The following is a 12,897-nucleotide window of genomic DNA, read 5'->3' as shown; positions in this document are numbered from 1 at the left end:
CAATATCCCACCACCCCCATCACTTGCTGCAATGATTAATCAAACGAAAAACTGAGGCTGCATGTTCAATGTTCAGCGTAGATTATAAAATTTTTAAAACGTAACAAAACAAAGCCAAAAAATCCACCTACTGCATTTGTTACGTAATAAGTGCATGGCGGTGATGCAGTTTAGTGATACTTCTCAGCATAATATATTCACCTTTTTTTTCATTGAACATCACGTCTGCAAACAGTCATCGGCTTGTCATGAATGTCAGAAACATTTCAGTGATCATTGAATCTATAATCTACAGGGGTTACAGCTTTAATATCCTGGCACTTTTGTTTATCAACAAGGAGAGAGAGGCATGTGTCAGTTTAAATCGATAGAGTTTGTCTCTGTATATAGCCGAATTAAAGAAGGACCTTAATCATAATGCATACCGCTTTATCACAAGTGTCAAGGTTTATTCACCAAATCCTGCAGTTTTCTTCTCATTGTTTAACAAGAAAACTTGTTGAAAATGTTTTTATTTAACAGTTCAGTCAATAAGATAGTAGAAAGACTAGTATTGTAAAACAAAAACTGGTTAATTGTTGTGAATTTATAAACGTCCTACTACAAGTTTCTATTTCTTCCTAGACCTATGGCATTTTAAAATAATGGCGTAGTTAAAATCAATAAGGTTTTAGTATGACATGCATAGAGAAATTAAGGTAATTCCTTAGTATTGCATTGCGCATCCCGTACTGCGCATAATTATAGGGCATATTCAAGGTCTTCCTGCTCCTAAACGAATACCGGGACCCCTCTTTTTTATTTCAAAAATAAAGTTCTCTTAGGATAAACAACCAGTAGGCAAAATTTGAGAGAATCATATTATCAGTTTTATATCGATGGAATGACCTTAAGACAAGTTTTGTTAATTTATTTCGTGCAAAATGCTTTAGATTTTCCTTTATCTTCATCCTTGCAGACGAAGGTAGACACGAGTTTGTAATAGCGACAAGAGGTGTTAGTTAACAATATGCTCGGCATATTTCTAGACGCATTTTTTCGTATAAACAATTTGTGACATCCACCTGAATATAATTCTAAAACTGGTTCTTTCTTTATACGAAATTACGAGATTTTTTTTCTGTGGATAGAACCACAGCATAAAAATAGGGATTTAAATAGGGATTTGGTGGTTAAACCGACATTTACGCTACCGTGTGTAAATGTGATTTAAAGTTGGAGTAAAGAAGCTCGAGTCTCTTTATTTGCCTTTAAACTTGAGTGTAAAGCTGGTATAAAGGTCAGCTTTACTTTAGCTTTACCCCACATTTAAGTTACGTTTTTATGCTATGAACGACAAGCTTTAGTTCTTTTTCAAAAGCAGACTAGGAAGATTCCATTTTTTGGTAGATGGTTTATGGTAAAAAAAAAAAATCTTTCGTTCGTGTATCATGGTTGCAGTATTACGCAGAGAACAAAAGATTAAAATGTAAACTGTTGACTTTGCAGAAAGCACTAACTCAGGAAGATAAGGGAAAATACTGCTATAGAATAATTTAAGAAAAGACATCGGAAAGACCGCTCAGGCCTTTTATCATGCCAATTTTAAATCAAGTATAAGAGCGAACCCGAACTCAGTAATATTTGCCGATATGGTTTATTAGACATGTCGGAAAGTTTAGTCTCTGAAAACGTTTGCATTATTATCGATGGTTGTCAACTTTTTTAGTTATAATAAAAGCAGTGATAGAGAGATTATACCAATTTTTCCCCCTTTTTTACCGCATTTCCTTTTTAATAAGTTAATGTACGCACGGAATCTGGCTAAATGAGATTGAAATTTCTATATTTTCTCACCAGTCACTTAAACTTTTTCCTGCCGCACGCAAGCTTTCATTTATACATGATTTATACATGCAAAGCACGTTTACAAAATTGCAGTTTTAACCTGGCAGTATCTTCCTTAGAATGTTTATTGCGTTTTTCCATTTTTTTTTTTACTCAATGAAGTTTTTACTAGGGCTCCAAACATTTTCAAGGCCTATTCAGAAATAATGAAGTGTTTCAAGATTCAGATGAAAACCACTCAAGAATTGATATATAAGTCAAATTTATTTGATTGACAGTTTGACAAGGCAATACAGTAAACATTAAAAGTAACAACGACTCGTGCAGAGTTTGCAGATGATCACCCCGTACAGAGCACATCGACTCAAGCAGTTACAGAATCAAGGGCCCGCCGAGACTGAATAAGACGTCATAACGGAGTTGTGAAAAAGGTACAGAGCATCAGTTTTACTATACAGTTCAGCCTCGCACACTATTTGCTACCTTTCAAATCAGAACAGCGGATGTTCGGGAAAAAGGAAAAAAAGAAAACCGAGCCCCGACATCGCGCACAGAGTTTTTAATACATCTCACAATAATCGACACGGAAAAATAGGATACATTACAGCTTAATTAGAAGAGAATTTCTCTGCATTACAAAAATCGATAAAAACTATTTTGTATGCGCATCAAGTTTGTGGCTTTTTGGCAAGTGATAATATAAAATGGGATTCATTACAGCTTAATTGGAGGAGAATTTCTCTGCATAAGGATTTTTTAACGGCGCTATATTTTCAGATTAAACACCGACTTTAAGCCATTACTGCCTTCTTCATCGTTAAACGCCAGGACTTCGAAGTAGTTATTGGACAAAATTATGTACCAAAATTATTTACACCTTATTGCAAGCGTTTGTGTTACTGCATCAAATATCTTATCAAAAGAAATCTTTTCTAACAACACCAAACATTAAAAACCAATTTCGAAGTTCCACTGAATTCCACTGATTCGCTTAAAGACGATTTTACAAAATGGCTACACGTGAACTTTTGCCTATTGCTTGTGAACTTTGAATTTTATTTTCTCAGACTCTGATAAGAAATTGTTCCACCAAAATTATTTACACCTTGATGCAAACTTTTGTGTTACTGCTTCAAATGAAGTATCGGAAGAAAGCTTTTCTAACAACACCAAACATCGAAAACAAATTTCGAAGTTCCACTGAATTCCACTGATTCGCTTACAGACGATTTTACAAAATGGCTACACGTAAGATTTTGCCTTTAGCTTGTGAACTTTGAAATTCATTTTCTCATACTCTGATAAGAAATTGTTGTTGGAGTTATCCGTGCACTGATAATTATTTACATCTTTACCTTTTATTAAGGGTAGGAAATAACGCAATACGGATTTAAATTATTCTGGTACTCGATTTTTGTCCAACTTAAATATATACTCGACTTCCTGGTGGATTCCGTCTTTACCTCTTACTTTCTTGCTGCAAAGTTGCACGAAAACGATAGGTGGAAAGTTTTATGTAACAGTTATTGCATTGTTGTAGATCCTGTAGTTCAATAAACTTTGAAAAAGTAAAAATAAAAAGAGAAAAAATCCACAAAATTTTAAAGCAGTTGTTACGTAACATTTTACGTAACTTGTGGCGATTATACGGTCACTCGGCACACTTTATATTTATGTGATATATTTTTTCTCATTGAACATCACGTCTGCATATCAGAAACATCAGTAGACTGCACACACATATATCGCAGTGATCACTGATCATGAATCTATAATCTTTAGAGGTTACAGCTCAGAGCATCTCTAGCTTTATCAATCCGAAGCCAAGAGGTATATGCCAAGGCCATATCGATAGAGTTTGTCTCTATCATAAATAAAAGAACGATCAAAATTGTCAGGCATACAGCTTTGTCGCAAGGGTCAAGGCATTGGAAAGGCCACTGGCCTTTTAAGGCCAAATTTCAAATCAAGGCTAAAAGGGAACGACAAGCTGTTGTACCATGAATTTCAAACTATAATATACCGTAAAATTCCAGTTATAAGCCCTGGGCTTATACAACTTCGTAAGGGTTTTTGGGTGGGCTTATAAGTGGAGGGGCTTATATCCGGGGGGGGGGGGGGGGGGCTTATAAGCGGAATAAAAAAAACGTTCCGAAACGAGCCACGGGATAATTGATCGAAATACGTTTTTAAATTAAACACGCATAATAAAGCAACATTTAGCCCTGTTTAGTATTGTCATCCGACAGATCAAGAGGGGGGCTTATAATCGGATGTATTTTTTTGTTTCCAGGTAGATGGGCCTATAACCGGGGAGGGGCCTATAAGCGGAGGGGCTTATAATCGGAATTAATAATTTGCAGATATGATCCATAAGACATGTCGGACAGTGACTGTCCACTTTTATTATCAATGGTTGTCAACGTTTTAGCTATAATAAAAGCAGTGACAGAACGATTGTTCCTGAATTTTTTGCTCTTCAGCCGTGCAAATTTTGCCTGTCGCCAATCTGCCAAAACCTTGACAGATTGAACTTTTTTATATTTTACTCATCAGTCACTTAAGTATTTCCCGCCGCACGCAAACTTTCATTAATACATGATTTATACATGCATAGCACGTTTAAGAAGTTTTATTTTTTTCTAGCAAGTTCTCACTGATTTCTCCTTAGAATATTTATTACGTTGACAATTCTAACCACGAAAAAAATCTATAAAATGACATTTGCTGAGTAAAAAAAATAATGAAAGTCATGAAATTTCACTTGGGGTCAAACGTTCTCAACGCCTATCCAGAAGTATTTAATTGTTTCAAGATTTAAGGGAAACCACTCAAGAATAGATTGTTAAATAATATATAATTTTCACTGAGTTTGATAAGGTTGCAATATCACTTTCATCACTTCACGTCTTTGTTAGACGTTTTGCGGAAATACAAGACCAAAAAGTCTAATAGGATCTAATAGTCCCTTTCTGAAATTTGACGAACGCATGGGTCATTATGAGGCGATTGAAAAACTAACGAGCTTTTAATGAACTAAATTCTGAGCAATTCGTAAGGAAATTATATCCCAGCTGTAAGCTATAATAGAGACGGCCGCAATAACATCGAATCTGAATTGCTAGATAATTAAGGAAAATGAAATGGCGTCGGCGGCGTTTTGACCCGTTTTTCATTACTTTTCTGATCACGCCTACATGAATTTAACTTTTTAAGAGGCACTACTACATCACAGCATCACGCTTTACAATAAGTGATGTCTCATTCTTCTCTAAACGATCGCATTCTCTAGAAGAGGAACGACAAATTCGCGCACTTCAAATTCCACGATAAAAGTTCTTTTATTTATCTTAACTTGACTGCTTAAATTTTCCGGTTTCCTGGTGGGAAAAAATGGCTGACTTTTTATCCCTTTCGACAAAAAAAAATCGTAGCAGTTGCCATATATTTCGATAAGATTATGAAAATGTCAGTGTTAGTATTGCTTTCACTACCAGAGCCAAAGTGGCATTCTAATCATATCATTCTTACTTTTAAGCGTGTGGTTAAATTCTCAAATATAACCTAACAAGCAGTACTTTTATGTGGTTCTGTTAGTAATGTTGTACAAGAAGGTTTAGTTTTTACGTCTGTGGATGCAGCTATATTGAACTGTCCTTTCTTGTGGTGCTGTGAACTTTGATGTCTGTGAATAAAACCGTGGCGTGTGACCATTCAAATGAAAGCTATTGAGCAGATTTGGTCATAAAAAATTAAAATTGATTTTTTTTTTTTAATTTCGAACTTTGCCAGTCTTGTGAGTAAAAGTGTTATATCAAAACAATATCTCCTGGTTTTAGGGCTTTTTTTTCGTCGTCAGCCGTTTGCTTGGCGATGTGTTGTAATGAGATATTAGACTTTGATCAAGGAATTAAAAAATAAATTGACCCAAGGCCAAAGTGTCGTGCCGAGAAAAGCCGGATAGACTCACAGGAAATGATACTTCAACCAAATCTTATTTCACAACTGATGCAATGATCTTCTCAGCAAGATAAATCATTGACTACACTGCAAGTCCTTAAGACATTGGCACGAAAAGCTGAGAGAAAAGTTGAATCGGTAGACGGTCAGGTCACATTTCCTTTCAATCGTGCTTGCGTAATGCTAGGTAAAGACGGTCAGTTCTGGTGCATAAAGTAAATTGTCTGGCATTCACTATGACTGCACTTACAGATCTGATGTTGTAAGGGCTACAATAACTACATATATGTACTGTCTTTGTCAATTGCAGACTGGCACTTTCCTCTGCATCACAAACTAAGCGACGTGAATGAGGTATAGGCATCCTGAAAGATCCACAGAGACTGAGCGCGGTTACAAGACCTTACAACTCGTATTTCCTGCTTGATTCACAACTGTGTCACCACTGGAGGTACTGTTGTTTAATCTTTTTAAGTATTTCAGTTATATATTTTGTTTTTATAACATTAACGGAGTACAGGAGTACTAATTTCTTTGGCACGGTATGCATTAGCAACTTTGTATTTGTAGATCGACAAACAGTCGCTGTTTAAAGAATTGAAAAAATTGGACTTAAAGACTGGAGATTTTTTTGGTGTTTGGGAAACTAAAGAATGGCTCGAAATTGCCTGCTCTGGGACTTAAGGCTGCACAAAACAACCTAGTTATTAGTTAATCAAAGCAATGTGCAGCAAGGTTCTTGCAACAGGCTCTTGAATAATTGCTCTTAGATCAGCCATGGAATTGTTCCAGCAAAAATCGAGATACCAACTTTGTTGTGGTTGCCATTTAGATAAAGATCATCAGGTTAATCTAAAGAATGGCTACATTAACTCTAAGATGGGTTTATAGATAGGCGTTCTTCATTGTGTTTTATAAACATAACTAAAAACTAACAAAATAAGTAGAATGCTTCATACGGATGATCAGTCTAAAAGGGTATCTTAAACTTTCACGGGTCAAGTTCCTTCTAGAAATTTTTGTGATAAGCTGACGAGATAACGCGCAACAGTAAACGCCGGAGACTTAAAAATCAAGATTACATCGCGTAATTTAATTTTAAAAATAAAAATGTCCTGCTAAAATATCTAAAAGCCAAAATTTAAGACAACTTATGCCTTGTCGGTTTCTCACGTTATCAGATCAAGTCTAATAAATACTTCCACAGGTCAAGGTAATGTTTCAATTTGCACGAACGTTCGTTTATACAGTAGATTATGGCTATTCTTTCTTTTTTTCACGAGCAAAATTAATTGCTTTTTCTCCGGGCCTTATCGTTTGTCTCTATCGGCTATTTGTTCTCTCAGCAACTTAATTGTAGTTTCCTTGCGACTAGTTCAGGCTGTGTTCCATTGAAACGCGTACCTTACAGTGCCAGCTGAAGAAAACATTCTGGTTAGAACTTCACTGTATAAGAAAGGTCTGAGTCTTTCTCGGCATACGCACGCATTGCGTACCATTTTTATAGTGTCCGTCGCCTTGTTCGACTTGTTCATGTTTTGAGTATTTGTTTGTTTGTTTGTTTTGTTTTGTTGTTGTTTTAATACTTTCAAAATTTATATAATGTGTGCGCAAGGCCCAAGGACCGACCGAATAAAGATCAATTGAAAGGAATCGTATACAAAGTGACTTGCAGGACATGCTCATTTGCATACGTTGGGGAAAGCAAAAGAAACTGGAAATCGCGGGGAGCCGAACACAAGCCCGGAACAAATGGAAATATCAACTCCGCGATTAAACATCATGCAGAAATCGGCCACGACATACATCCATGTTACGCCGAAATTCTTGAAACAGGTGTAAGCAGCAAGAACAAAAGACTGTTTCTGGAATCCTTGCATTCCTTCCTCGACAAAAACACTATAAACGAAAGAGCGCCCTTCCCAAGGGTTTACGCATCGCTAGTTGCTCCCCAGGGGGACAACAAACAATAAAGTCGATGTAGCTTATTAGAATTCTGCGAACCTTGCAAAAATCCATCATTCTCTGAAAAAGACCGCAGAAGGCGATCGAAAATTTAGAGTATCGTTTTATATCTTTAGATCTGTTTTAAACATTTTTATATTTTAAGCTATGACTACAGATCGCTCCAGCAGTTTTATCTGAGTCTTAAAGTTGGGCGTTGCCTGTTCGTTTGTTTTGTTTGTTTTTGTTTTGTTTTGTTTTGTTTTTTGTCATCCGCCGACTGTAGGTGGCGATTTTTCCTAACTTTACACGCGGCCCTATAGCACGATTTAAGCCAAAGTATGTCATTTCTTTCTTGTAATTATGATTTTTTTCTCACTTTCAGGCGATTTTGACGGGCCAGCATCATGCCGTTGGAAGGAAACTCTTCGTTCAATCATACAAACACGACAACTTGTAAGTGCATTGCACTTTAATCAATAAAACACTTTCATAAACGCAAATCTAAAAATTAAAAAAAATCACGATTATCAGGGCATTTGAGAAAGCAATTAAACGCATTTTAAGCCCTAAAACGAATTCGCACGTTCGGACGCCATATTGAATGATATTGGGTTTTTCTGTTTTCGAAAAAACGAGAGGATCTAAGTTATACCAACAGAGGTTAATCGACAAGAAAATTTCACTGCAGAAAGGAAAATTTAAGCTGTTCGTGCCAATGGAGCAAAGTACATATAAATGCTAAACCCTTTACAGTGTAAGTAATCTCTCAAGGGTGGTTAGAATCTAATCTCTCAGTACTATGAATGTCAACCGCGTTATATCTTCTCAAGCGGATTGGTAAAGAGAATAAAGACAATCACTGAGCGATCGTATCGTTGCATCCTTAAAGTTGAAGAGATGGCCTTAAGCGAATTATATATGCAATTGAATAAGGAGATTCTTAACAATTTCAGTTTGCGTTTTGAGGGAAACTCTAATGGGCTTAACACGATGGCCACACCACTAAGAGCGGAAAAATTTCCGCTGAACTTATGTCTAATAAGATCACATTGTAAGTTCATCATGTGTTATTATGTTATTTGGAATGCTTTCCGATCGCAGGTTATATATCCTGTCCATTTTTCCCTTAGGCTGTGAGCAGCTCCTGGTTCACCTAAGATTCAAAACGGAGAAAGCGCGACATGTAGAAGTGACCAGCTCCCTTAGGCTACGCGTTACCTTAGCTCGTACGGGTCATATTTATCGATGTTTGCTCGGACTGCTGTACGATCTTTAAAAAAGAGTCCGCACAGCTCGCAGTCCACTTTCCCCTAACGGCTCTCTTTCTCTTTCCAGATGACGCACTCCAAAGCGGTGGATCAATGGCAGACAATATCAAGATCACGATGACGTCACTATACGCAGTCTCTTTTCTCTTTGGACTCGTTGGAAATGCTCTCGGACTGTACATTATCTGCAGGAAATGCGGCGTCAAGGCGGCCACCCACTTGCTCATCGCTAACCTCGCCTGCTCCAACTTACTAATCACCTTCATCGTTATGCCCATGTCGGTGGCGTTCTTGTACAACGAGCACCGCTGGCACGCGGGGATCGCGGGAACCATCACTTGCAAGCTCTCCCAGTACTTGTTTCTATTTCCCATTGCTACCTCCATTCTCACAATACTAGTGGTGTCTATAGATCGCTTTTTTGCCGTGTTCTATCCACTAAACGGACAGGTGTTTCGAAGACCTAAAATCATGACAGCCACGATCTGGATTTGCTCCGCCATTCTCATGAGCCCCACCTTGGCAATTTTCAAAGTGATTTCCTCACCAGACGGAGAATGGTTTTGCGTATCTTACTTTGGGCAAGATCCAAACCAGGCTGATATTCTTTCTAAAGTGTATTACAGCCTGATGTTTTTCTTGCTCTATTTGCTGCCTCTTATCGTCATCGCTGTTTTGTACACGCTCGTTTGCTACAGACTCTACCACCGAAAAGTCCCTGGGCTATCACGCGCTCAGGCTTATAGAATGGCAGTCGAAAAATCGAAGCGCAAGGTAGTCAAAGTCTTAGTTATGATAGTGGCAGTGTTTGCACTTTGCTGGTTTCCAGCTCACTCGATGCACTACTACGTTACTTTCCACAGCGAATTTTACGCAAGAATGCCTTCTTATCTATTTCCTTTGCTTCTGTGGATCTCACACACAAACAGTGCTATAGATCCGTGCTTGTACATACTGCTCAGCCAAAACTTTCGAAGGGAGTTCCGTAAAGTTTTGAGTCAATGTGGTTTTTACGAGAAGAAACTTCGCTTCGAACATCGTCTCTCAAGATTGACAAGCAGCTTCTCTAAAAGGAATACCGGGGCACATCGCAATGGTTCCTATAAAGTGTCGCTCAGGAAAACTAACACATATAGAGTTGATGCGAATGATATGAAGGATTATGAAAAGGGCGATACGCGTGGTTCGAACATGTGCACTTGCCAACCAACAGAACATCACAGAGTTCAGCAAAACTTGGATGACCACGTCCTGTGATAATTACGTCAGAGCTAAGTTATCACAATGGCCAATCACAAAGGTAACAGACAATCCAGTGAACCAATCAAAACTAGAAACAAATACATGTTGCCAACTCGAAGCGCGAAAAGCTTGTGCGAGCGAGTCACGATTGGTCATTGGTTTTACTTCTGATTGGTTGAGTAAGTGCATGGCGCGAGTTTTTTAACCGATCACTGCGCCTTACAAAGCGAAACCAAAGCAAGCAGGAATTACTTTCGACACTCAAGTGAAAATCCCTCTATACCAGTAACCGATCTTTACCACCTTTCCTGCCTTGTAAATTGGGCCTGGTTTCGAGAAATAAGTCTTGTCTGGTGACGTAACAATTAATGATTCACTAGAGCTCGCGTCAAGCTTTGCCAACTGCCGGCAAGACAAGGAAACTGAAGTGCTGCCGTTAGCCTAAATTAATCTCGTTCTCAAAGCCTTAGTCAGCCTTGGATTTTAACATGCTTAATCGTAAAGCTCTGTGGATAAAAAATGTGCTTGCTAAATCCCCAAAGTGTATCGGGTTTCGAAAAGAGTAAACTGATCGGCGCTAAATTCTGGGCGTTGAGAACTGAATAAGATATTTTTCTTTTCCCACCCAACTCCTGCCACATGTTGCATAAAAGACTGCACTGTCATGGCAACAAAGGTCTCTCTCACCATAGCAACAAAGATCTATCTCCATTCTCCGTCTCCCCTCTAAATAAACAACAGTAGCAACAGCGACAACATCATGACCCCATACCACATATAGGGTATCGTATTCAAGTAACTGGCCTCCACTGCATACTATGGCCAAACTTTACTCCAAATCTGCACTAGAATGAGTCATCTTAGCTCTAGATCTTTTGTGCAGAAAGAACGCATATCTAGACTACCTGAATAGCTATTAAAAATCTAAATTAGCAGAAAGACTCGAGCATGAAGGTTTGTTGAAGACTCCAAATATTCCATATGGTGACGTCAGACATATGCCGACTTTACCTGTGCTCATTTTATAACAGTTGTCATTTTTCAAGTTTCTAGTTTTAGTTTTAAATCAGCTATTTTTAGTTTTATCTTCAAAGGCATTAACTGAAATCATTATTTGCATTTGCAAATAAAAGTTAAGTAAAAAGTAAATAATAAAGAAAAAGTTTTAGTCGGTGATTGAAGTTTTTTTGAACTGATTTTCCTACCTTTTCTAATGGCCAATTCTGCAATGTGAAACTCTATCTTTTTTTTGGTCTTTCCCTGGCAACTAGCAAGCAACACAGCAGTTAACCCTTTCACTCCCAAACGCGCATTAGGCGCTCTTTGGAGACCCGGTCATCGAACTACTTGTGACGTCATCAAACAGCACGTCAGTGAGTTTTTGGGATAAGTTTCTGATAGAGCTTGGATTGACCTTTCGTATAGGACTGTTCATTTTGAATATCGGTTGCGTTCTGACAGTGCCAATCAAAGAATAACACGATCCGTTTTTGGTGCAAAATCGTTGCTTAAACAGGCCAATACACCTGTAACTGATCAAGATCCCCTTTTCAGGATTTTCCAATGATAATGTCCAAACCTTTTTCGGCGAAAAAAAAGGATATGAAGAGTAGAAAGTAACGAGAATAAGAAAGCCGAAAAAACGGAAGCAAAAAAGATAAAAAAAATTGGAACGGTTAAGCAAATTTTGGCTTGTGCGCATGCACCAAAGTGAAAGATTGTACATTTTTACATGTTGCTGCAGTGTGAAAAAGTGCTTTTCTAGCAGCAAAGTTAAGGTGAATTCAAGATCAAAGAACCAAAAATGCGTTTTTCGGGGGAAATTTGCAAATGAAAGGGTTAATCGCAGTCGTCCATAGTATAGCCAGACAAGATCCTGAGCTAAGAGATAGTGTTCAGGCTCAGTAGACAAAATAGATAATCTCAGTATTAGGGAAACTTCGATATTTTAAATATTATTGCATGGCACCGAGGTTTGGGGGACTAAAATAAAATAAATTACAAAACAAAGTCGAGGAATGAATAAATGATTTCTTTTGCTTTTGATGTCTTCCCGCGCGTTTAGGGCGCTTTCTGACTAGCTCACTGTAACAATCACCTACTATTTCACTCTATTTCCCCCTTCACGATGAGGGTGCGTCCGTCTAAAAGCTGTATTTGCCTTATAGGTAGGAGCAATGCTTGATTAGTTACAGACGACACCTGAATAGTACCTGAGACGAGAGCAAACTGGTAATTTTTTTCAGCATTACTGTCATCTCAGCCTCCCGCGATTGAAATTCCAGATACCCCTGAGTTTATGTTCAATAAGTGACCTTAAGTCTGCAAGAAAAGTTGATTAGCTGAGCTTTTCACGATAGAGAGCGGAGTGTCATGCACGAACCGGCAACCGAGATTTGTTAGCGCTCGTTTATTGCACTTCGTGTGTCCAATATTCGATAACGTCCCAGAAGATTATGATATTTCATTCTTTTTTTTTTCCACTCAGCGTTCTTCGCGCGGCTCTCGAAGTAACCCGATCGCTTGGAAGTCTTAGGGGCATTCTCTTGGCGCCATTGCATAAGCAGGACAAATAAATAACGAGATCCTTCAGACAAATGACGGTTGGCTGTGTCGCTGATGCCACCTTAACCTTTTCAAAAGAGTTGAGTTA

The 12,897-nt window shown here is 38.1% G+C and overlaps 1 protein-coding gene across 2 annotated transcripts; it reads left to right on the top strand.

Annotated features, from left to right (window-relative positions):
- Positions 1 to 5,773: 5,773 nt before the first annotated feature.
- On the top strand, positions 5,774 to 11,413 carry LOC144643386 (kappa-type opioid receptor-like). 2 transcript variants are annotated; one of them, XM_078502603.1, is made up of 4 exons: positions 5,774 to 5,974; positions 6,098 to 6,238; positions 8,117 to 8,187; positions 9,070 to 11,413. In XM_078502603.1, exons 3-4 carry the CDS (start codon positions 8,139 to 8,141, stop codon positions 10,257 to 10,259), a joined length of 1,239 nt encoding a protein of 412 aa, XP_078358729.1. In that variant the 5' UTR covers positions 5,774 to 5,974; positions 6,098 to 6,238; positions 8,117 to 8,138; the 3' UTR covers positions 10,260 to 11,413. The 2 variants fall into 2 exon arrangements, with proteins under 2 accessions (XP_078358729.1, XP_078358728.1); XM_078502602.1 differs by having other exon boundaries at positions 5,774 to 6,238.
- Positions 11,414 to 12,897: the final 1,484 nt, after the last annotated feature.

Source organism: Oculina patagonica, chromosome 2 (genome assembly GCF_052425735.1).
Source record: "Oculina patagonica isolate OP01 chromosome 2, crgOcupat, whole genome shotgun sequence".
Lineage (NCBI taxonomy): Eukaryota > Metazoa > Cnidaria > Anthozoa > Scleractinia > Oculinidae > Oculina > Oculina patagonica.
The sequence above is the reverse complement of the archived record's forward strand: the minus strand, read 5'-3'. Positions and strand labels throughout refer to the sequence as shown.

What these genes read in the sequence shown, in the direction of transcription:
- LOC144643386 (XM_078502603.1), top strand. Translation starts at nt 8,139, where the DNA reads ATGCCGTTGGAAGGAAACTCTTCGTTCAATCATACAAACACGACAACT. An exon ending in TCATACAAACACGACAACTT is followed by an intron (nt 8,188 to 9,069) that starts GTAAGTGCATTG and finishes TTCTCTTTCCAG; the next exon opens with ATGACGCACTCCAAAGCGGT.